Source organism: Pristiophorus japonicus, chromosome 7, assembly GCF_044704955.1.
Source record: "Pristiophorus japonicus isolate sPriJap1 chromosome 7, sPriJap1.hap1, whole genome shotgun sequence".
Classification (NCBI taxonomy): Eukaryota; Metazoa; Chordata; class Chondrichthyes; family Pristiophoridae; genus Pristiophorus; species Pristiophorus japonicus.
The window spans coordinates 193,400,186-193,424,559 of NC_091983.1; the positions used below are offsets into that span (position 1 = coordinate 193,400,186).

Consider the following 24,374-nt stretch of genomic DNA (forward strand, 5'->3'; position numbering starts at 1 on the left):
TACTTAACCTGCCTGTACAGATTAGTGGAGTTTCCTGAGAACATTACAACATTTATCCAGGTATTCATGTGAGTAGCCACAAATGAATATGCAAATCATTTTTTTTCCCCTTGAACCTTGTGCATACAGAGTTTTATTCTGTGGTGCTTTAGAACATAGCCGGCAGCAGAAAAGGGACAGGTCTGGAATCCTAGGGGAATAGCAGAAGCATCATCTTGAAGTGGTTCTGCAGCACAAGTTTCAAAGTACAACATTGCACTGTTACCAAGATGATATCAGTTTCACATTAAGATCTGTTTTAGGGTAGTTTTGACAGGCTTTCATTTTTGTTGCTAACAGCGGCTGTGTAGATGAAATTGATCTAGAAATTGGGTGTTTCGTTGCTTTAGTAGTGAGCTTAATCAAGAATTTTATATGCAAAGTTTTCACTTTGGTCTTGATGGCCAAACTCCCCTACTTTCAGCACTGGAATTGTGGTACCTGACAACTCAGTTGAGGTGCTGGGTAAAGCTCTGCTATGCAAAGTATAGAATTTAAACCGTACTTTAAATTACCTGCAGCTGCCCCGGTATTGTGTCATCATTGGCTTCCACTGCAGAGAAGCTTCTGGCTCAGAGCCAGCACCCTTGGGGGTAACTAGAAACGAGACTGACTGGTTTCCAGGAGTCTGGGGGGGATGGGGCGGAAGAGAGAGAGAGAGAGAGAGATGGGTGCAGATCGAGAAACAGGGTGGAGCCAGGAGATTGGGGCTTGGGAGGGGGAGGGAAGGGGTGAGTGGATGACTGAGGACAGGGTGGTGGGGGATTGTGGCTTGGGCTAATAGCGATTGATAACAGATTGGTGGTTAGTGGAAAGGGGGATTGGGGATTGGTGGTCAACATAGAAACATAGAAAATAGGTGCAGGAGCAGGCCATTCAGCCCTTCGAGCCTGCGCCGCCATTCAATATGATCATGGCTGATCATGCAACTCAGTACCCCACCCCTGCCTTCTCCTCATAACCCCTGATCCCTTTAGCTGTAAGGGCCACATTTAACTTCTTTTGAATATCTCCAACGAACTGGGCTCCACAACTTTCTGTGGCAGAGAATTCCACAGGTTCACAACTCTGGGTGAAAAAGTTTCTCCTCATCTCGGTCCTATATGGCTTACCCCCTTATCCTTAGACTGTCCCCCCTGGTTCTGGATCCCCAACATCGGGAACATTCTTTCTGCATCTAACCTGTCCAGTCCCGTCAGAATTTTATAAGTTCCTGAGATTCCCTCTCATTCATCTAAATTCCAGTGAGTATAAGCCTAGCCGATCCAATCTTTCCTCATGTCCTGCCATCCCGGGAATCAGTCAGGTGAACCTTCACTGCACTCTCTCAATAGCAAGCATGTCATTCCTCAGATTAGGAGACCAAAACTGCACACAATACCCAAGGTGTGGTCTCACCAAGGCCCTGTACAACTGCAGTAAGACCTCCCTGCTCCTATACTCAAATCTCCTCACAATGAAGGCCAACATGCCATTTGCTTTCTTTACTGTCTGCTGTACCTGCATGCCTAACTTCAATGACCGATGTACCATGACACCCAGGTCTCGTTGCACCTCCCCTTTTACTAATCTGTTACCATTCTGATCATCTGTTTTTGCCACCAAAGTGGATAACCTCACATTTATCCACATTATACTGCATCTGCCATGCATTTGCCCATTCACCTAAGCTGTCCAAGTCCCCCTGCAGCCTCTTGGCATCCTCCTTGTAGCTCGCCCTGCCACCAAGCTTAGTGTCATCTGCAAACTTGGAGATATTACATTCAATTCCTTTGTTTTAAATCATTGATGTATACTGTAAATAGCTGGGGTCCCAGCACTGAACCCTGCGGCACCCCACTGGTCACTGCCTGCCATTCTGAAAAGAACCCGTTTATTCCCACTCTTTGCTTCCTGTCTGCCAACCATTTTTTTCTCCATGTCAATACATTACACCCAACACCAAATGCTTTAATGTTGCACACTAATCTTGTGTGTGGGACCTTGTCAAAAGCCTTTTGAAAGTCTAAATACACCACATCCACTGGTTCTCCCTTAGCCATTCTACTAGTTACATCCTCAAAAAATTCTGGAAGATTTGACGAGCATGATTTCCCTTTTCATAAATCCATGCTGACTTGGACCGATCCTGTCACTGCTTTCCAAATGCGCTGCTATTACATCGTTAATAATTGATTCCAGTATTTTCCCCACTGATGTCAGGCCAACAGGTCTATAATTCCCGGTTTTCTCTCGCCCTCCTTTTTTAAAAAAGTGGGGTTACATTAGCTATGCTCCAATCCATATGAACTGATCCTGAGACCATGGAATGTTGGAAAATGACCACCAATGCATCAACTATTTCTAGGTCCACTTCCTTAAATACTCTGGGATGCAGCCTATCAGGCCCTGGAGATTTATCGGCATTCAGTCCCTTCAATTTCCCGAACACCATTTCCTAACTATTGAGGATTTCCCTCCGTTCCCCCTTCTCGCTAGACCCTCGGTCCTCTTGTATTTTCGGGAGGTTATTCGTGTATTCCTTAGTGAAGACAGCACCAAAGTATTTGTTCAATTGGTCTGCCATTTCTTTCTTCCCCATTATGAATTCTGACTGCAAGGGGCTTACATTAGTCTTCACTAATCTTTTTCTCTTCACATATCTATAGAAGCTTTTGCAGTCAATTTTTATGTTCCCTGCAAGCTTTCTCTCATACTCTCTTTTCCCCCTCTTAATTAAATCCTTAGTCCTCCTCTGCTGAATTCTAAATTTCTCCCAGTCCTCAGGTTTGCTGCTTTCTCTGGCCAATTTATATGCCTCTTCCTTGGATTTAACACTATCCCTAATTTCCCTTGTTAGCCACAGCTGTGCCACCTTCCCTTTTTTATTTTTACGCCACAAAGGAGAGAAGGAGACTGGAAAATGGAAATTGAGGGATGGGGGCCCTGAGGCTCTGAGAGCTGGAATTGGGGCTCTGGCAGAGGAGTGACTGAGGAATGTGATGGGCATAAGCCCAGCATTTCCTGTAGATCCGGGAGCAGCAGCTGCAATGTGGTGGTTGGTTCTGGTACCAAGAGGAACAGCCAGTAAATGGGTGAGTGAAACCTGGGTAACCTTTACTGTCGGTAAATTGTGAAAGATTCTTTCCAATGGTAGGTGAATAGAGACCAACAGAACAAAAATAAAGGATTCTCACTGGAGGAGTCAAGGGGGGAAGGAAAGTTTTTGAACTGTTGGCTATTGGACATGGGATGCTTCACCACAAGTATCTTTTGAGGCAGAGACTAGAAAATCATTTAAAAAGGAATAGGATCAGTGTTTGTCAAGGAAGAATATAAAAGGATCTGGTGGGAATTGGGTTACAGGAGAGTGGCAGCACTGGTTGGGGCCTCAGTGGTGGGGTGAGAGAGGCCAAATGGTCTCCACCTGTGCAGTAATTTCTATAATTCTATGAAAACTCTCCTTTATCGAGTCCGAGCCCAGGGAGTGATTTAGAAATATTGGTGTTCAGCTGAGTTTAGGATGATGTGCCCTGAGAAGAGCTCCAAACACGCAGCTTTTGTGCAATCTCTGTTTGGTTCAGGTCAGTCTGTGACTGCCAGTTTTCACGTGTGAAGTCCAAGTACATATTGGCCATCTGAACCCAAGCAAAATCCTGTGCTCTCAGCAAAAGAGGGAGCTTTATGGAGGTTGGTTGCAAAACAAGAATAAAAATGAGCTATTGCAAGGAGAATGGTAAGGTGGGACCCTTCACCTTTTGGGATTTGTTTGAATCTTCCAAGGACAAGCTGCATTATCAGGGTAGTGCAAGTGATTTACTCTGCTCCTGACCCATGTAATGCATGATCTGGAAATTCTTTATGCTAAAAGAGGAAAAATATACCAAAAATATTAAATGAGGAAAAATTGATAAGTTGTGAACAAACGTTTCTAAGTTTTTAGACTGGAATGAGGAGGATATAAATGGGGAGACAAAATAAGAAATCTCATTCACAAACTATTACTAATTGCTAATAGTGTGTTTAACGTCTGCACGACAGGAAGCTATTTTAGGTCTGTTATGGGATGGAGCATTTACTTATCAATGATGGGACTTACTAACTTGCAAGGGTACATGTATTTTTTACATTTGGGATAATTTATACATTTGGTAGCTAAGCATTAGCCTATGTAATATGTGATTAATTTTGTGGAACTATTTTTCCCCATGGCTGCTACTACTAAGTGGGATGAGGTCCTACAATCTGAATTTAGGGAGCTAGGAGTTAAATTTAAAAAAAGTAGGACCTCAAAGGTAGTAATCTCAGGATTGCTACCAGTGCCATGTGCTAGTCAGAGTAGGAATTGCAGGATAGCTCAGATGAATACGTGGCTTGAGGGAGGGATTTAAATTCCTGGGACTTTGGAACCGGTTCTGGGGGAGGTGGGACCAGTACAAACCGAATGGTCTGCACCTGGGCAGGCCCGGAACCAATGTCATCGGGGGAGTATTTGCTAGTGCTGTTGAGGGGGGGCTAAACTAATATGGCAGGGGGGTGGGAACCTAGTCGGGGAGACAGGGAAATAAAATGGGGGCAGAAACAAAAGATAGAAAGGAGAATAGTAAAAGTGGAGGGCAGAGAAACCCAAGGCAAAAATCAAAAAGGGCCACATTACAGCAAAATTTCAAAGGGACAAAGAGTGTTAAAAAGACAAGCCTGAAGGCTCTGTGCCTCAATGCGAGGAGTATTCGTAATAAGGTGGATGAATTAACTGCGCAGGCAGCTGTTACCGATTATGATATAATTGAGATTATGGAAACGTGGCTTCAGGGTGACCAAGGCTGGGAACTCAACATCCAGGGGTAGTTAACATTCAGGAAGGATAGACAAAAAGGAAAAGGAAGTGGGGTAGCGTTGTTGGTTAAAGAGGAAATTAACGCAATAGTAAGAAAGGATACATTAGCTTGGATGATGTGGAATCTGTATGGGTAGAGCTGCGGAATACCAAAGGGCAGAAAACGCGAGTAGGAGTTGTGTACAGACCACCAAACAGTAGTAGTGAGGTTGGGGATGCATGCAATAAAGGTACAGCAGTTATCATGGGTGACTTTAACCTACATATAGATTGGATTAACCAAGTTGGTAGCAATGCGGTGGAAAAGGATTTCCTGGAGTGTATTAGGGATGGTTTTCTATACCAATATGTCGAGGAACCAACTAGAGAGCTGGCGATCCTCGACTGGGTGTTGTGTAATGAGAAAGGACTAATTAGCAATCTTGTGCGAGGCCCCCTTGGGAAGAGTGACCATAATATGGTAGAATTCTTTATTAAGATAGAGAGTGATAGTGTTAATTCAGAGACGAGGGTCCTGAACTTGAGGAAAGGTAACTTTGATGGTATGAGACGTGAATTGGCTAGGATCGAATGGCAAATGATACTTAAAGGGTTGACAGTGGATAGGCAATGACAGCCATTTATAGATTACATGGATGAACTTCAACAATTGTACACCCCTGTCTGGAGTAAAAATAAAAAGGGAAAGGTGGCTCAACCGTGGCTAACAAGGGAAATTACGGATAGTGTTAAATCCAAGTAAGAGGCATATAAATTGGCAAGAAAAAGCAGCAAATCTGAGGACTAGGAGAAATTTAGAATTCAGCAGAGGAGGACAAAGTGTTTAATTAGGAGGGGGGGAAATAAGAGTATGAGAGGAAGCTTGCAGGGAACATAAAAACTGACTGCAAAAGCTTCTATAAATATGTGAAGAGAAAAAGATTAGTGAAGACCAGTGTAGGTCCTTTGCAGACAGAATCAGGTTAATTTATAATGGGGAACAAAGAAATGGCAGACCAATTGAACAAATACTTTGGATCTGTCTTCACTAAGGAAGACACAAATAACCTTCTGGAAATACTAGGAATTCGAGGGTCTAGCAAAAAGAAGGAATTGAAGGCCGATAAATCCCCAGGTCCTGATAGGCTGCATCCCAGAGTACTTAAGGAAGTGGCCCTAGAAATAGTGGATGCATTGGTGATCATTTTCCAATATTCCTATGGACTGGAGGGTAGCTAATGTAACACCACTTTTTTTAAAAAAGGGAGAGAGAAAAGGGGAATTATAGACCAGTTAGCCTGACATCGGTGATGGGGAAAATGTTGGAATCAATTATTAAAGATGAAATAGCAGTGCATTTGGAAATTCAGTCCAAGTCAGCATGGATTTATGAAAGGGAAATCATGCTTGACAATCTGGAATTTTTTGAGGCTGTAACTAGCAGAGTGGACAAGGGAGAACCAGTGGATGTGGTATATTTGGACTTTCAAAAGGCTTTTGACAAGGTCCCACACAAGAGATTAATGCGCAAAATTAAAGCACATGGTATTGGGGGGCAATGTATTGATGTGGATAGAGAACTGGTTGGCAGACAGGAAGCAGAGTCTCGGAATAAATGGGTCCTTCTTCAGAATGGCAGGCAGTGACCAGTGGGGTGCCGCAGGGTTAGTGCTGGGACCCCAGCTCTTTACAATATACATCAATGATTTAGATGAAGGAATTGAATGTAATATCTCCAAGTTTGCAGATGACACTAAGCTGGGTGGCGTGTGAGCTGTGAGGAGGATGCTAAGAGACTGAAGGATGACTTGGACAGGTTAGGTGAGTGGGCAAATGCATGGCAGATGCAGTATAATGTAGATAAATGTGAGGTTATCCACTTTGGTGGCAAAAACGAAGACAGAATATTATCTGAATGGTGACAGATTAGGAAAAGGGGAGGTGCAACGAGACCTGGGTGTCATGGTACATCAGTCATTGAAGTTTGACATGCAGGTACAGCAGGTGGTGAAGAAAGCAAATATCATGTTGGCCTTCATAGCTGGAAGATTTGAGTATAGGAGCAGTTGTACAGAGCCTTGGTGAGGCCACACCTGGAATATTGTGTTCAGTTTTGGTCCCCTAATCTGAGGAAGGACATTCTTGCTATTGAGGGAGTACATCGAAGGTTCACCAGATTGATTCCTGGGATGGCAGGACTGACATGAGGAGAGACTGGATCAACTGAGCTTGTATTCACTGGAGTTTAGAAGTATGAGAAGTGATCTCATAGAATCATATAAAATTCTGACGGGATTGCACAGGTTAGAAACTGGTATGTACTAGACCAAGTATACAGGATGTTGTCCAAGCCTTCAGTTGCCTTGGCGCTACTCTGGAACTTCTAGTCTAAACTCCTCTGCCTCTGGCTTCTTAAAAACTTCTCAAAATTCATCTTTTTGACCAAGCTTTTGGTCATTTCTTCAAACTCTTTTAATCCTTTTTACTTTCTCCCCCCTCCCACCTTATTGCCTTGGTGTTTTCTGCATTCAAGGAGCTATATAGAAACATAGAAAATAGGTGCAGGAGTAGGCCATTCAGCCCTTCTAACCTGCACCGCCATTCAATGAGTTCATGGCTGAACATGCAACTTCAGTATCCCCTTCCTGCTTTCTCGCCATACCCCTTGATCCCCCTAGTAGTAAGGACTTCATCTAACTCCCTTTTGAATATATTTAGTGAATTGGCCTCAACTACTTTCTGTGGTAGAGAATTCCACAGGTTCACCACTCTGGGTGAAGAAGTTTCTCCTCATCTCAGTCCTAAACGGTCCTATATGATTGAAAGAAAGTATTTTACACTAAGTCATTGACATCTGGAGAGCAAGGAGAAAATGCAATGGTACATTTGAAAAAAGCAATGAATGTACAGAGTACATTTCTCTCAGATGAAACCTTAATTTTAACGATACTTTGTGCTAAAGAAAATATTTAAGTTGGCTTAGTTTAACCTCTGTTTTAATTTCCCTGCTTTCATAGAATATATATACAGTTGAGTTTTCTTTGATTTAAAAAAAAAATCTTATCTTTATATTTCTGCTTCAGTGATATGCAAGTAATATTTTTCATTTTTTCCTTTTCAGAATTCAATTCGCCACAACCTTTCACTGCACAGCAGATTTATCAGAGTACAGAATGAAGGTACAGGCAAAAGTTCTTGGTGGATGATCAATCCAGATGGTGGCAAAGGTGGAAAGTCTCCACGAAGGCGTGCTGTTTCAATGGACAATAGTAACAAATATGCAAAAAGCAGGGGAAGAGCAGCAAAGAAAAAGGCAGCTCTGCAAGCTGCACAAGAAGCTAATGCTGAAAGCCCGTCACAACATGCAAAATGGCCTGGTAGCCCAACATCCCGCAGTAGCGATGAATTTGATGCGTGGACAGACTTTCGTTCTCGTACTAACTCAAATGCCAGTACTTTGAGTGGGCGGCTTTCTCCTATAATAGCCAATCCTGAACTTGACAATGTTCAAGATGATGATGCTGCTCCGTTGTCTCCCATGCTGTACTCCAGTCCATCCAGCGTTTCCCCAACTGCAAGTAAACCATGCACTGTTGAGTTGCCTAGGTTAACTGACATGGCTGGAACCATGAACCTGAATGATGGATTGACAGAACATCTGATGGGTGACTTACTAGACAATATTAGCTTAACTCCTGCTCAGCAGTCATCACCTGGGGGCCTCATGCAAAGGAGCTCAAGTTTTACTTATGGCTCAAAGAGTTCTGGTATAGGTTCTCCAAACAGTTTCAGTAATTCCATATTTGGACCACCTGCTTTGAATGCTTCGCGTCAGACTCCCATGCAAACCATTCAAGAAAATAAGCAAGCTACTTTTTCTTCCATTTCTCGTTTTGGCAATCAAACTTTGCAAGATCTCCTTGCATCTGATTCTCTAAGTCACAGTGATGTCATGATGACTCAGACAGATCCTCTGATGTCTCAGGCAAGTTCAGCAGTGTCTTTACAAAATTCACACAGAAATCTGATGCTTCATAATGATCCAATGATGTCATCCTTCACTGCCCAATCTAATCTGGCAAATCATACGCTACATCGCCAGTCTCCACCTCAGAGTTCTGCACTTAGTGGCGATAGTGCCTTGTCAAACTCCATGAATCATGTAGCTTTACCAACAGACTCGAATGCAATCTCCACCAAGCACCAGCTTCAGTTATCTGCCAATCAATCTATGCAAATAGGATTGTCTGATACTCTCTCTGGCCCTTCCTTATATCCTGGTAGCATGACTCTTCCTGCTATGGGCCAAGACAAGTTCCCCAGTGATCTAGACTTGGATATGTTCAATGGAAGTTTAGACTGTGATGTGGAATCCATTATTCGCAATGAACTCATGGATTCAGATGGGTTAGACTTTAACTTTGATTCACTCATATCTGCTCAGAATGTTGTGAACCTGAATGTGGGAACCTTCACTGGTGCTAAACAAACCTCAACACAGAGCTGGGTTCCAGGTTGAAGTTGCCTTACAATGGTGGAAGCAGGTCAGTAGAGTATAGGTTTGGGAAATCTACACTGTATATAATGGCGTCGTGTCAGAGTTTAATATGAATGTACTAGACCAAGTATACAGGATGTTGTGCTTTATTTATAGTACAACAGATGTGAACAAAAAAGCAGTTGTATTTTTGCTGAATTATGGTGAAGTGTGACTGTCCTGGGGTGTCATGCTATGAGTGGAACTAAAACTCTGCACATGTTTAAAACAAGATGGCGTATGACACACTAGTACATGTTTAGCTCAAATTATTCATAAATAGCAACATTTGTAACTGAACAGATAGGGAGCCTATCAAAAATGAGCAGCTGGTTTAAAAAGAATGACGTTTTTATCAAAAAGAAGCCAGTTACTTTCTCCTGGTTTCATCTGACCCTGGTAACCTATTGGGGATTATCAAGCAGTTGCCAATCAAGAATGTCAGGGGATCAATGAACCGTTCCCTTCTGCTGAACTGATTACTACATCAGTTTTTTTTAAGCAGACAAGACCCAGTGCCTCCCACCACCACCTTTGTCAAACTGCTTGTTTGATACCTGGACTTGGATGAACTAGCTAAAATTAGAAAGGCCAAAAGCCATTATCTTTGACCCCTGTGGAAAAACTTACCACAGAATCATCATCATAGGCAGTCCCTCGAAATTGAGGAAGACTTGCTTCCACTCTAAAAGTGAATTCTTAGGTGACTGAACAGTCCAATACAGGAACTAGTCCCTCACAGGTGGGACACAGTCGTTGAGGGAAAAGGTGGATGGGACTGGTTTGCCGTATGCTCCTTCCGCTGCCTGCACTTGATTTCTGCATGCTCTCGGCGACGAGACTCTGTGCTCAGCGCCCTGATGGATGCACTTCCTCCACTTAGAGCGGTCTTTGGCCAGGGACTCCCAGGTGTCGGTGGGGATGTTGCACTTTATCAAGGAGGCTTTGAGGGTGTCCTTGAAACTTTTCCTCTGCCCACTTTTGGCTCACTTGCCGTGTAGGAGTTCCAAGTAGAACGCTTGATTTGGGAGTCTTGTGTCAGGCATGCGAACAATGTGGCCCGCCCGATGGAGCTGATCGAATGTGGTCAGTGCTTCGATGCTGGGGATGTTGGCCTGAACGAGGACGCTAACGTTGATGCGTCTGTCCTCCTCCTGCAGAATGCACCTGCTCTAGCCGCTGTCTCAGGCTGAACCAGACTGTTTGCAACCGTAACATCTTAAATTGATCGAAAGGATATGTGGTCAAAACCTAAGCTCGCATCCTCTACCTTCAGTAAAATTCTGATCATCCAAACCTCTGCTCGTATCCTGTCCTCCTTTCCCATTATTTCTGTTGCTAACCTACATTAGTTCCCAGTCTAATGCCTTGCATTTAAAATTCTCTACTTCATGTTTAAATCCCCTCATGGCCTTGCCCCTCACTATCTTTGTAACAAAACTCCTCTGGTACCTTCTCCTTTTGAGCACCTCCATCTTATTCCACCCTTTTTGCCTCCTTTTTAAAATTGTTTTACTGCCCCCAGCACACACCAAATTTCTCAATTGAGTAACTCCTTATTCTTGGTTTAAATTTCCATGGCAGCTCCTTTTTCCCCTGCTCTAAAATTGCTGCCCTTCTGTCCTCCCTTAACTTTGCCAATATAAATCCTGCTGCCCATAGTCACAGCCATGTCCTGGACCTTGCGACCTCCTGTGTCCTCTCAATCACAGGGCCATCGTCAACCAGTTCCTGTCTACCTCACAACTTGTATCCCCTAACTCCTTTTGAGTCCTACTTCCTTCAGCGTCCACACATAGCCTTCCCTCATCCCAATCACTTAAAACTGCACGTTTAAACTCCCAATTGCCCTCCATTTTCCATAATACTTCTGCAACTGTCAATCTGCTCAATCACTCTCTCTCCTCCACCTTTGAAGCTCTTGTTCTTAGCAAAACCTTTACTGTCTCCTTCTCGGTCATTCCCTATGGTGTGGCCCCTATCTTTGCTACCTCAAGTACAAACTGTGTAGATGAACGTATCTGACGCACAGTCATCCATCGTTGGATCCAGCTGGCCCACATTAAGCACAATCAGTAATAATAAATTGCATTTATTCAGCACCTGTAATGTCCTAAGGCACTTCAGGTATAATCAAGCAAAAATGGATGCCAAGCCAATGAAAGGGACTAAAAGCTTTCCCAAAAATCTGAGTTTTAAAGAGGGTGTTAAACATAGAAACATAGAAAATAGGTGCAGGAGCAGGCCATTCAGCCCTTCTAGCCTGCACCGCCATTCAATGAGTTCATGGCTGAACATGAAACTTCAGTACCCACTTCCTGCTTTCTCGCCATACCCCTTGATCCCCCGAGTAGTAAGGACTTCATCTAACTCCCTTTTGAATATATTTAGTGAATTGGCCCCAACCACTTTCTGTGGCAGAGAATTCCACAGGTTCACCACTCTCTGGGTGAAGAAGTCTCTCCTCATCTCGGTCCTAAATGGCTTACCCCTTATCCTTAGACTGTGACCCCTGGTTCTGGACTTCCCCAACATTGGGAACATTCTTCCTGCATCTAACCTGTCTAAACCCGTCAGGATTTTAAACGTTTCTATGAGGTCCCCTCATTCTTCTGAACTCCAGTGACTACAAGCCCAGTTAATCCAGTCTTTCTTGATAGGTCAGTCCCACCATCCCGGGAATCAGTCTGGTGAATCTTTGCTGCACTCCCTCAATAGCAAGAATGTCCTTCCTCAAGTTAGGAGACCAAAATTGTACACAATACTCCAGGTGTGGCCTCACCAAGGCCCTGTACAACTGTAGCAACACTTCCCTGCCCCTGTACTCAAATCCCCTCGCTATGAAGGCCAACATGCCATTTGCTTTCTTAACCGCCTGCTGTACCTGCATGCCAACCTTCAATGACTGATGTACCATGACACCCAGGTCTCGTTGCACCTTCCCTTTTCCTAATCTGTCACCATTCAGATAATAGTCTGTCTCTCTGTTTTTACCACCAAAGTGGATAACCTCACATTTATCCACATTATACTTCATCTGCCATGCATTTGTCCACTCACCTCACCTATCCAAGTCACTCTGCAGCCTCATAGCATCCTCCTCGCAGCTCACACTGCCACCCAACTTAGTGTCATCTGCAAATTTGGAGATACTACATTTAATCCCCTCGTCTAAATCATTAATGTACAATGTAAACAGCTGGGGCCTCAGCACAGAACCTTGCGGTACCCCACTAGTCACTGCCTGCCATTCTGAAACGTACCCATTTATTCCTACTCTTTGCTTCCTGTCTGCCAACCAGTTCTCAATCCACGTCAGCACACTACCCCCAATCCCATGTGCTTTAACTTTGCACATTAATCTCTTGTGTGGGACCTTGTCGAAAGCCTTCTGAAAGTCCAAATATACCACATCAACTGGTTCTCCTTTGTCCACTTTACTGGAAACATCCTCAAAAAATTCCAGAAGATTTGTCAAACATGATTTCCCCTTCACAAATCCATGCTGACTTGGACCTATCATGTCACCATTTTCCAAATGTGCTGCTATGACATCCTTATTAATTGATTCCATCACTTTACCCACTACTGAGGTCAGGCTGACCGGTCTATAATTCCCTGTTTTCTCTCTCCCTCCTTTTTTAAAAAGTGGGGTTACATTGGCTACCCTCCACTCGATAGGAACTGATCCAGAGTCAATGGAATGTTGGAAAATGACTGTCAATGCATCCGCTATTTCCAAGGCCACCTCCTTAAGTACTCTGGGATGCAGTCCATCAGGCCCTGGGGATTTATCGGCCTTCAATCCCATCAATTTCCCCAACACAATTTCCCGACTAATAAAGATTTTCCTCCGTTCCTCCTCCTTACAAGACCCTCTGACCCCTTTTATATCCGGAAGATTGTTTGTGTCCTCCTTAGTGAATACTGAACCAAAGTACTTGTTCAATTGGTCTGCCATTTCTTTGTTCCCCGTTATGACTTCCCCTGATTCTGACTGCAGGGGACCTACGTTTGTCTTTACTAACCTTTTTCTCTTTACATACCTATAGAAACTTTTGCAATCCGCCTTAATGTTCCCTGCAAGCTTCTTCTCGTACTCCATTTTCTCTGCCCTAATCAAACCCTTTGTCCTCCTCTGCTGAGTTCTAAATTTCTCTTAGTCCCCAGGTTCGCTGCTATTTCTGGCCAATTTGTATGCCACTTCCTTGGCTTTAATACTATCCCTGATTTCCCTAGATAGCCATGGTTGAGCCACCTTCCCTTTTTTATTTTTACGCCAGACAGGAATGTACAATTGTTGTAATTCATCCATGCGGTCTCTAAATGTCTGCCATTGCCCCATCCACAGTCAACCCCTTAAGTATCATTCGCCAATCTATCCTAGCCAATTCACGCCTCATACCTTCAAAGTTACCCTTCTTTAAGTTCTGGACCATGGTCTCTGAATTAACTCTTTCATTCTCCATCCTAATGCAGAATTCCACCATATTATGGTCACTCTTCCCCAAGGGGCCTCGCACAATGAGATTGCTAATTAGTCCTCTCATTACACAACACCCAGTCTAAGATGGCCTCCCCCCTAGTTGGTTCCTCGACATATTGGTCTCGAAAACCATCCCTTATGCACTCCAGGAAATCCTCCTCCACTGTATTGCTTCCAGTTTGGCTAGCCCAATCTATGTGCATATTAAAGTCACCCATTATAACTGCTGCACCTTAATTGCATGCACCCCTAATTTCCTGTTTGATGCCCTCCCCAACATCACTACTACTGTTTGGAGGTCTGTACACAACTCCCACTAACGTTTTTTGCCCTTTGGTGTTCTGCAGCTCTACCCATATAGATTCCACATCATCCAAGCTGATGTCTTTCCTAACTATTGCATTAATCTCCTCTTTAACCAGCAATGCTACCCCACCTCCTTTTCCTTTTATTCTATCCTTCCTGAATGTTGAATACCCCTGGATGTTGAGTTCCCAGTCCTGCTCATCCTGGAGCCACGTCTCCGTAATCCCAATATTTGTTAACATCTATTTGCACAGTTAATTCATCCACCTTATTGCGGATACTCCTTGCATTAAGACACACAGCCTTCAGGCTTGTTTTTTTTAACACCCTTTGTCCTTTTAGAATTCTGCCGCACAGTGGCCCTTCCTGTTCCCTGCCCCGGGCCTCTCCGCCCCCCCACCCCCCCCCCCATCTCCCCCCCCCATCTCCCCCCCCCCATCTCCCCTCCCCATCTCCCCTCCCCCATCTCCCCTCCCCCATCTCCCCTCCCCCATCTCCCCTCCCCCATCTCCCCTCCCCCATCTCCCCTCCCCCATCTCCCCTCCCCCATCTCCCCTCCCCCATCTCCCCTCCCCCATCTCCCCTCCCCCATCTCCCCTCCCCCATCTCCCCTCCCCCATCTCCCCTCCCCCATCTCCCCTCCCCCATCTCCCCTCCCCCATCTCCCCTCCCCCATCTCCCCTCCCCCATCTCCCCTCCCCCATCTCCCCTCCCCCATCTCCCCTCCCCCATCTCCCCTCCCCCATCTCCCCTCCCCCATCTCCCCTCCCCCATCTCCCCTCCCCCATCTCCCCTCCCCCATCTCCCCTCCCCCATCTCCCCTCCCCCATCTCCCCTCCCCCATCTCCCCTCCCCCATCTCCCCTCCCCCATCTCCCCTCCCCCATCTCCCCTCCCCCATCTCCCCTCCCCCATCTCCCCTCCCCCATCTCCCCTCCCCCATCTCCCCTCCCCCATCTCCCCTCCCCCATCTCCCCTCCCCCATCTCCCCTCCCCCATCTCCCCTCCCCCATCTCCCCTCCCCCATCTCCCCTCCCCCATCTCCCCTCCCCCATCTCCCCTCCCCCATCTCCCCTCCCCCATCTCCCCTCCCCCATCTCCCCTCCCCCATCTCCCCTCCCCCATCTCCCCTCCCCCATCTCCCCTCCCCCATCTCCCCTCCCCCATCTCCCCTCCCCCATCTCCCCTCCCCCATCTCCCCTCCCCCATCTCCCCTCCCCCATCTCCCCTCCCCCATCTCCCCTCCCCCATCTCCCCTCCCCCATCTCCCCTCCCCCATCTCCCCTCCCCCATCTCCCCTCCCCCATCTCCCCTCCCCCATCTCCCCTCCCCCATCTCCCCTCCCCCATCTCCCCTCCCCCATCTCCCCTCCCCCATCTCCCCTCCGTCTCCTGCCTCTGCCTCCCTTTTGTCTCCCTCTGTCTCCCTGCATTGGTTCCCATCCCCCTGCCATATTAGTTTAACTCCTCCCCAACAGCACTAGCAAACACTCCCCCTAGGACATTGGTTTGTCCGGTTTGTACTGGTCCCACCTCCCCCAGAACCGGTTCCAATGCCCCAAGAATTTGAATCCCTCCCTACTGCACCACTGCTCAAGCCACGTATTCATCTGCGCTATCCTGCGATTCCTACTCTGACTAGCACGTGGCACTGGTAGCAATCCCGAGATTACTACTTTTGAGGTCCTACTTTTTTAATTTAGCTCCTAACTCCTTAAATTCGTCTCGTAGGACCTCTCCCTTTTTTTTACCTATGTCGTTGGTACCAATGTGCACCACGACAACTGGCTGTTCTCCCTCCCATTTCAGAATGTCCTGCACCCGCTCCGAGACATCCTTGACCCTTGCACCAGGGAGGCAACATACCATCCTGGAGTCTCGGTTGCGGCTGCAGAAACGCCTATCTATTCCCATCACAATTGAATCCCCTATCACTATCGCGCTCCCACTCTTTTTCTTGCCCACCTGTGCAGCAGCGCCAGCCACGGTGCCATGAACTTGTCTGCTGCTGCCCTCCCCCGATGAGTCATCCCCCCCAACAGTACTCAAAACGGTGTATCTGTTTTGCAGGGGGATGACCACAGGGGACCCCTGCACTACCTTCCTTGCACTTCCTGCTGGTCTTCCATTCCCTATCTGGCTGTGGACCCTTCTCCTGCGGTAAGACCAACTCACTACACGTGATACTCACGTCATTCTCAGCATCGTGGATGCTCCAGAGTGAATCCACCCTCAGCTCCAATTCCGTAACGCGGACCGTCAGGAGCTCGAGGCGGACACACTTCCCACACACGTAGCCGTCGGGGACACCGGAAGTGTCCCTGAGTTCCCACATGGCACAGGAGGAGCATATCACGTGACCGATCTCTCCTGCCATGCCTTAACTCTTAGATACCCTTAAATTGGTAATAACAATGTTACAGTTCACTTACTGATATAAAAAACAAAAAGAAAAGCTACTCACCAATTACCACTTACCCCATTGGCTGTGACGTCACCTTTTGATTCCTTTCTACTTGTATTTTGCTTTCTCTCCCGCTGTAGCTGCACAAGTACGCCTTTATAGGCCGCGCCGATGCTGCTCCCACCTCTCGCCAACTGCCGCTGGTACTCGAGCTCCCGCTGGGCCTTTATAGGCCGTTCCGACACTGCTCACACCTCTCGCCAACTGCCGCTGACTCTCGAGCTCCCGCTGGGCCTTTATAGGCTGCTCCGACACTGCTCCCACCTCTCGCCAACTGCCGCTGACTCTCGAGCTCCCGCTGGGGCTTTATAGGCCGCTCCGACACTGCTCCCACCTCTCGCCAACTGCCGCTGGTACTCGAGCTCCCGCTGGGCCTTTATCGGCTGCCCCGACGCTGCTCCCACCTCTCGCCAACTGCCGCTCCGTGTTAAAGGAGGAGAAGATGTTGGAGACACAGCGTTATGGAGGGAATTCCAGAGCAAAGACCTAGATAGCTAAATGCGGCAAAGGGAGTGGGGTATGCATGAAAGGCTAGAATTTGAGGAGAGTTTGGGGTGCAGGGTTATAGGGCTAGAGGTTAGAGATCTGGGGCCGGGTTGCTCACCCTCTGCCAAAATTTGCCACTACTTCAAAATCATCCGAGAGCAAAGATAATGCCTGGATTGTTTTCTCCACTACCAGACATCTCCTCAAACCTTACTCCCTTGCCCATTCCACCCTCTCCCCCAACAACAATGTGGGGAGCTCATGGACTTTGGTCACCAAGCTTGGTGACCCACCACCCCTCCCAACCTCCCTATACTTCACCCTTGTCCTCCCAGGCTCTCCACTGCTCTAGCCCTAAATCTGAACCTTTCTTGTTTTTCTGCTGTCTCTCCTCATGCCATCTGAGTTCATCCAGAAAACCCACCTCTTTCTCCCTTGACCCCATTTTTACTAAACTGATGGCCACCCAACTTCCTTTCTTGCCCACCATGCTACATAGAAAATAGGTGCAGGAGTAGGCCATTCGGCCCTTTGAGCCTGCACCACCATTCTTCCTGCATCTAACCTGTCCAATCCTGTCAGAATTTTATGTTTGAGATCCCCTCATTGTAAATGGCTCCCTCTCATTAGGTACTGTCCTTATCCCTTTCAAAGCTGTCATCACCCCTGCTCTTTATTGAAAAAAAACTCCCCCCTTGACTCTTGTTTTCTTGCAAACTATCACGCAAATTCTAATCACCTTTTCCTCTTCAAGGTCCTTGAACGTTGTGTCCCAAATCGCAGCCCAGCTTTCCTGCAACTTCATTTGAATCACTGATTAGATATTCACACACTCAACACATGGTCATAAATGACTTCCACCAATAACATCACCCACCTCAGTCCATCTCCTGCTGAAACACTTTTGTCACCTCCAGACTCTACTAATCTGATTGTTCCCCACCATAAACTTCAGCTCATCTAAACTCTGCTGCCTCTAACCTATCCTGCACCAATTCCCAATTATTTACTATTTCTGCCTTTTTATTATTTCCATTGGTTCTCAGTCCTACAATTCCTATTCTCGTGTTTAAATCTCTTCGTGGCTTTGCCCTTTCTACCTCTAACTTCCTCTGGTCCTACAACCCACTTACTAACTCTGTTCCTCGTCTGGCCTTGTGCATTCATCTATTTCCTTTGCTGCATCATTGGCCATACCTTCAGCCACTTAGGCCCATACTCTGGAATTACCTCCTTAAACCGCTGTCTCTTCACCTATCCTCTTCTTTTCAGACCCGCCTCAAAACCCACCTCTTTGACCAAGCTTTTGGTCACCACTCCCTAAGATCTCCTCTTTGACTCGGAGTCCATTTTTTAAAAATTACATTTCAGTGAAGCGCATTGGAACCTTAGAGGTGTTTTATAAATGCACGTTGTTAAGCCAACCAGATTAAATACAGCTGCACTTCCCAATGAGTGTAAAAGAAAAAGTATATCATAATACACAAGTGGATCTCTCATGGTATTGCTCATAGTATTTCTTATTATCTGCCTTGTAGTTTCCCTTCCCCTCCCTTCCCTTCCCTTCCCTTCGTTGTTTTTATCTCCTAAGTTGGTGGGTTGCAGGCCATATTTTGTTACTGTAGGTGCAGGGGAAATATGGACTGAGACCTTGGGAGCCCTGTCAGTTATACCTCTTCCCCTTACAACATTAATCTTGCCACCTGCTGCTGTGTTGCGATCGCATTCATTACCTGTTTGCCTTCTCTAGCTATTCCTGTTTAAATAATTTATTTTCTGTCTGCTTGCATATTCTCTCTTGTACTTTCCTGTTACTCATTGTGCCATTTGTGCATGTTGCTCCATTGCAACCTCTGTTGCCATTTACCTGTCCATTCAATCTATGTTCATGAGTGTTTACTGCTCTTTTAAATGCCTAGCCTGTGCCCCTACGTATATTTCATTGTGCTTCCCCTCTCCATTATTATCCTCATTTTGCCTGAACCCTTGTTGACCACCCCTTTTCTGCCTTTTATTGCATCTTTTGTGTAATCCCACCCTTTCATCTAAGGTTGTTACCTGCTAGTTTCCCCCCTATGTTTGCCTAATTTTCCCATAGCTTCTACTCATATCCCCTCTGTCAAACGAGTCTACAGCAAGCTGACTGCTCTGTGGCAACACAGGATGTCAGCAAACTTTATTTTTATCCCTACCCTCTTATTCGATGCACTAACTATGGCATCAATTTTGGCCCAGCCCATCTTTCGGTGCACTTGCTGGAGTTGCGCCGCTTTTCTCCGTTCCGAAGTGCGGCAAAAAATTTCCTTCCCACTTTGGCTGCTGTCCGGCCTCTTCCTTGTAGTTGTGCAGCGTGGCCAATCGAGTCAGGGGTGGAGCCATTGTTCTGCGCTGAAAATTGCCGGGACGTCTGCACTTGCGCAGTGAAGTGTCCGCGCATGCGCAGTAGCTCTTCACCCCCAGCTTCTCCGTGTGCTTGCAGCCACTTTGTGGGACCCAATGCCGGCCGGCCAGTTGAATTGCTCCCGCCCCTAGCCCAGGTCGAGTGGCCTCCCGGTGTGATTTCGAAGAGATTGATCGCACCGGGAGGCCACTCAGCCAGGGCTAGGGGCGGCTGGGCAGGAGAACTGATAGAGCTCCTTCTTGATGAGCTCTATCAGTTCTCCTGCCCAGCCGCCCCTAGCCCTGGCTGAGTGGTCTCCCGCACCGGCTGGCCCGCGCCTTCCCTGGCTGAGTTTGAAGATGAAGGTAGGACTTACTTCAATTTTTTTTTTCTTATTGAATTCTTATTACTTTTTATTTGCAAGGTTTGGTGGTTTGTAAGGCTTGGTGGTTTAGGTGCAGGCTGGTCCTTTCCGCTTCCCGCCCCTACCCCAGGCCGAATGGCCTCTGATGTACCTACCTGAGCTGATTTCTTTAACTCTCCAAGGGTTTTCTGAAGTGGCCACATATGCTGGCCTAAGTAGATTTTGGAGTAACACTTAGCTGGCCAAGGTTGCCTAAATGGGCAGAACTGGTGTAGGTGGCTGGTAACGCCCCCTTTTGAGAAAACAAACTAAACTTTAAAAAATCATAACTAACTCTTACACTGGTGTAAATCGATTGTGGAAAATGGGGATTTTTAAGTAATGCCAGAAAAAAAAACGGAGTAACTCCTGGCCAACATTGAGCCCTATATATTCAGCTATTTCCCTCCCCCCCCCGGCCCGGCCCCAACTGTTGCTTCCAAGCAAAGAACTCGGAAACCAGCATTTTGTTAGAGCTTTCAGTGCTATAAATAGAACATAATGCTGGAAACCATTTAACATAAATTGCCTGTTTGAGTTTGCTGCTTGGAAACGGTGTAGATTACAGGCATTAGCGGCAGGGAGCCACCCTTCCAGCATCAAACAAGAAAGTCAGGCTGGAGTTCATCTGGTGAAGAGCAAGAGCGTAGAGCTTGAAGGTTGTGTTTTTTGTTAGTCACATGGAGGTCTTTGTGAGTGAGACTGTTTAGCATTAAGATTGGCAGCAGGGCCAGAAATTATTTTTTTTTTTCTGGAGGTGAGGAAGAGGAGAATGAGCAGGCAGTGGAGTGAGTCTGTATGAGGCCTGAAGGTTTAAAATTAAATAAAAATTAATTTTAATATTGGCCACAGATCTTTTGGGAGAGTCGACCAGTTCCAAACTTTGAATTTTTTTCAGGGGGCACAAGCTGGGCTGGATAGGGCCCAAATGGACAGAGGCTGTGCTTAAATCTCAGCCAGAGGGAGGCATTAAAAATTGAGTGGGAACAGAGTTTGAGGAAAATAGTCCTGTTACAGCAATGGATGGGGCAGGGCTCCCAGGTCTGGCATCGCCAGTTTGTAACTTCCTACGGTCTCTGCAAACATCACATTTATTGCTTGAGACTCATACTTGGACTGACCTCGACATCTCCCTCTGTTTTGCCCTTCCCTTTCCCACTTGTTAAAGATTGTTAGCAATATCACTAACTATAAACACTGCTGCTGAGACCCCCCCAGCATTAAGCTGTAGCTGTAGGATTTGCAATGCTGGTCCTATGGCCGGAAAGCCACCTCTCTTGCTGGAAGAGTTGTCGCCATCATCATAACGGGCTTAAGAAGGGCATGAAGGCTTTACAGCAGGTACAGAGATTGACTAGACTGGTTCCAAGGATGAGTGATTACAGTTACGTGGATAGACTTTGAGAAGTTGTGGTTGTTCTCCTTAGAGCAATGAAGGTTAAAAGGAAATTTAATCGGTGTTTAAAATCATGAAGCGTTTAGATAGAGAAACTGTTTTCAGTGACCTGAGGGTCGATAATTAGAGGGCACTGCTTTAAGGTGATTGGCAAAAGAACGAGATATGTCATGAGGAAAACGAGTGGTTAGGATTTAGAATGCACTGCCTGATCGGATGGTGGGTACAGATTAGTAGTAGCTTTCAAAAGGGAACTGGATAAATACTTGAAGGAGAACAAATTTTAGGGATATGGGGAAAGAGGAGCAGGGGAGTGGAACTAACTGCATTGATCTTCAAAAGTGCCAGTGCAGACTTGATGGGCTGAATGGCCTGCTCCTGTGCTGCACTATTCTAAGATTATCCAAATGATTGGGCTGTGAAGATTCTCTAATTTGGTCTTCTAGTTGCATCATTAGTTTCACCAATAAATTGATTACTTTCAGGTGCTGATGCACTCTTTGTCTCTTTCCTCCTGCCTCCCCCCAAATTACAGAGAAAAGTATTCTATCATTTGGCTAGCTAATTGCTACTGATGCTGGGAAAGTGTGTACCTTCTCAGATGCAGGATCAATACTTAACTAGCTGTCTCATTGCTCTAGGTTAAAATTATCAAGTTCAAGCTCTGGCTTTTGAGGTTGAGATCTTCAAATAAAATTGTTGATGAACATACTAAGACATAAAAGGCACGTCGTTTGATCATGTTGTGAAATATGTAGTTTTTTGATATTTTGTTTAGCACCTTTTATTTTGGTCATTAGAAATTGCACGGAGGGGAAAAAAGACCGCAAAGTTTTTCAAAAAGATGGGTTCATCAATGTGTGAGTGAAATATTGACATGTTTTGTATGTATGTTTATACTGGGCTTTTCCATTATAAAGGTTCACATGGCTTTTTTTTTTCCATTGACATTGATGCTCCGCTTTCCCATTATAAAGGTATGACACAGGAAGTGACATTTATGTACACAGGAAGTGTGTGCCTTATGCAAGGCTCTTGCTATATAGATTATGCATTGCATGATGCAGTGCTCCTGTCATGATAGACTGCTGCATTCTCCAAATTGACTTCCATTGAAGTCAATGGAAAGAGGGGAAAAAAGAAACATACTTTTCTGGCTATGCATTGATGGCACTCCTGGGTGTAAAAGCGGCAGCCGATTCACTACTGTGCATTTTGTGCTCTCGCTAAAGTTTAATGTCATCCCCAGTAACTTCCAGGACAGTTCCAATGGCAATAGTGAGAGGAAAATTAATATCTCTGAGCATTAGCCCAGGTGCTATAAATTCAATAGAAACACAGAAATTTACAGCGCAGAAGAAGGCCACTTCAGCCCATTGTGTCTGCGTCAGCTGATGAAGAGCTGCACAACCCTTCGTCAGCAGCCTTAAAGGTTACATACAAACCCATGAACAATGACAGAAAGACAAAGAGCAACCAGTCCACCCCACACCACTGAAACACCCCTTATACTAAAAACATCTACACTCCACCCCAACTGGAGCCATGTGATCTCCTAGGAGAGGTAAAACCCAGGCCAATTTAGGGAGAAAAAAAATCTGGGAAAATTCCTCTCCAACCCATCCAGGCGATCGAAACTAGTCCAGGAGATCTCCCTGGCTGTATTCTATTCCCTGCAGTACTTACCATTTATATCTGCGCTGACCAACAAAAGGTCATCTAGTCTAATCCCAATTACCAGCTCTAGGTCCGTAACCGTGCAGGTTATGGCACTTTAAGTGCCCATCCAACCATCTCTTAGAAGTGGTGAGGGTTTCTGCTTGGAGTAGTGAGTGCGATTGAAAGAGATAAATTGATGCATTTAAAAACAGAAAATGCTGGAAATACTCAGCAGGTCAGGCTGGCTGGTGGCCCTTTGTCAGAACTGCAGTCTGTGGGGTGAAGATGCTACTACTTTGTAGCAGTTTGCTAAGTGTCTTGCTAGGCCATTTCACAGGGCAGTCAACCATATTGCTGTGGGTCTGGAGTCACACAGGTGAGACCAGGTAAGGATAGCAGATTTCCTTTCCTGAAGTATATCAGTGAACTAGATGGGTTTTTACAACAATCTGGTAGTTTGATAGTCACCTTTTATGATTTTTTAAATTCAAGATTTATTAATAAACTGAAATTATATTCCCCAACTGCAGTGGTGGGATTTGAACTCTTGTCTGCAGATCATTAATCCAGGCCTCTGGAATATTAGTCTTGTAACATAACCACTATGCTACCATACTCTCAAACATCTCTGCTGATATTGCCCCATGTTACGTTGCATTGGTAGATGTTTTCCCTTTGAACTCAAACTTAATTTTGCGCATTTTCTTTAATATTTATAGAAGCAGACTTTTGATGCCCCTTTTCTGGCTATATATGGTTGTATTGGTGACATACCTTGGGCCAGCCTGTCATTCTCTGATTTCCTTGCCATGTGCCTCCATGTGACCATATGGTCGAACTCAGATTTATACTTTACACCCAACACTGCCACCACAAGAACTTGCTGTGGAAGTCATGCAACTCTCAACATGCATAACCTGCATCATATGTAATCCTGAGTGCTGTTCATGGAATCATAGAAATTTTCAGCACGGAAGGAGTCCATTTTGGCCCATTACCTAAATTCTCCATTCCAGGCAACATTCTTGTAATTCTCCCCTGCACCCTTTCCAGTGCAATCACATCTTTCCTGTAATGTGGTGGCCATAACTGCACACAGTACTCCAGCTGCAGCCTAACCAGTGTTTTATACAGTTCAAGCATAACCTCCTTGCTCTTGTAATCCATGCCTCGACTAATAAAAGCAATTATTCCAGATGCCTTCTCAACCACCTTATCTACCTGGCCTGCTACCTTCAGGGATCTGTGGACCTGCATTCCAAGGTCACTTTGTTCCTCTGCACTTTTCAAAGTTGTACCATTTAATGTGTGTTCCCTTTCTTTTATTAGCCCTCCAAATGCATTACCTCATACTTCTCCGAATTAAGTTCCATTTGCCACTGTTCTGCCCACCTGACCAGTAGATTGATATCCTCCTGCAGTCTG

General features: G+C 45.7%; 1 protein-coding gene across 1 annotated transcript in view; it reads left to right on the forward strand.

Moving 5' to 3' along the window:
• The window catches only part of foxo3b (forkhead box O3b), a 95,548-nt gene that overhangs the window by 54,132 nt on the left and 17,042 nt on the right, over window positions 1–24,374 (forward strand). The window contains exon 2 of the mRNA XM_070885649.1: window positions 7,956–9,378. Coding sequence (XP_070741750.1) covers window positions 7,956–9,353 — 1,398 coding nt within the window. The 3' untranslated portion in view covers window positions 9,354–9,378. The remainder of the gene's footprint in view (window positions 1–7,955; window positions 9,379–24,374) is intronic.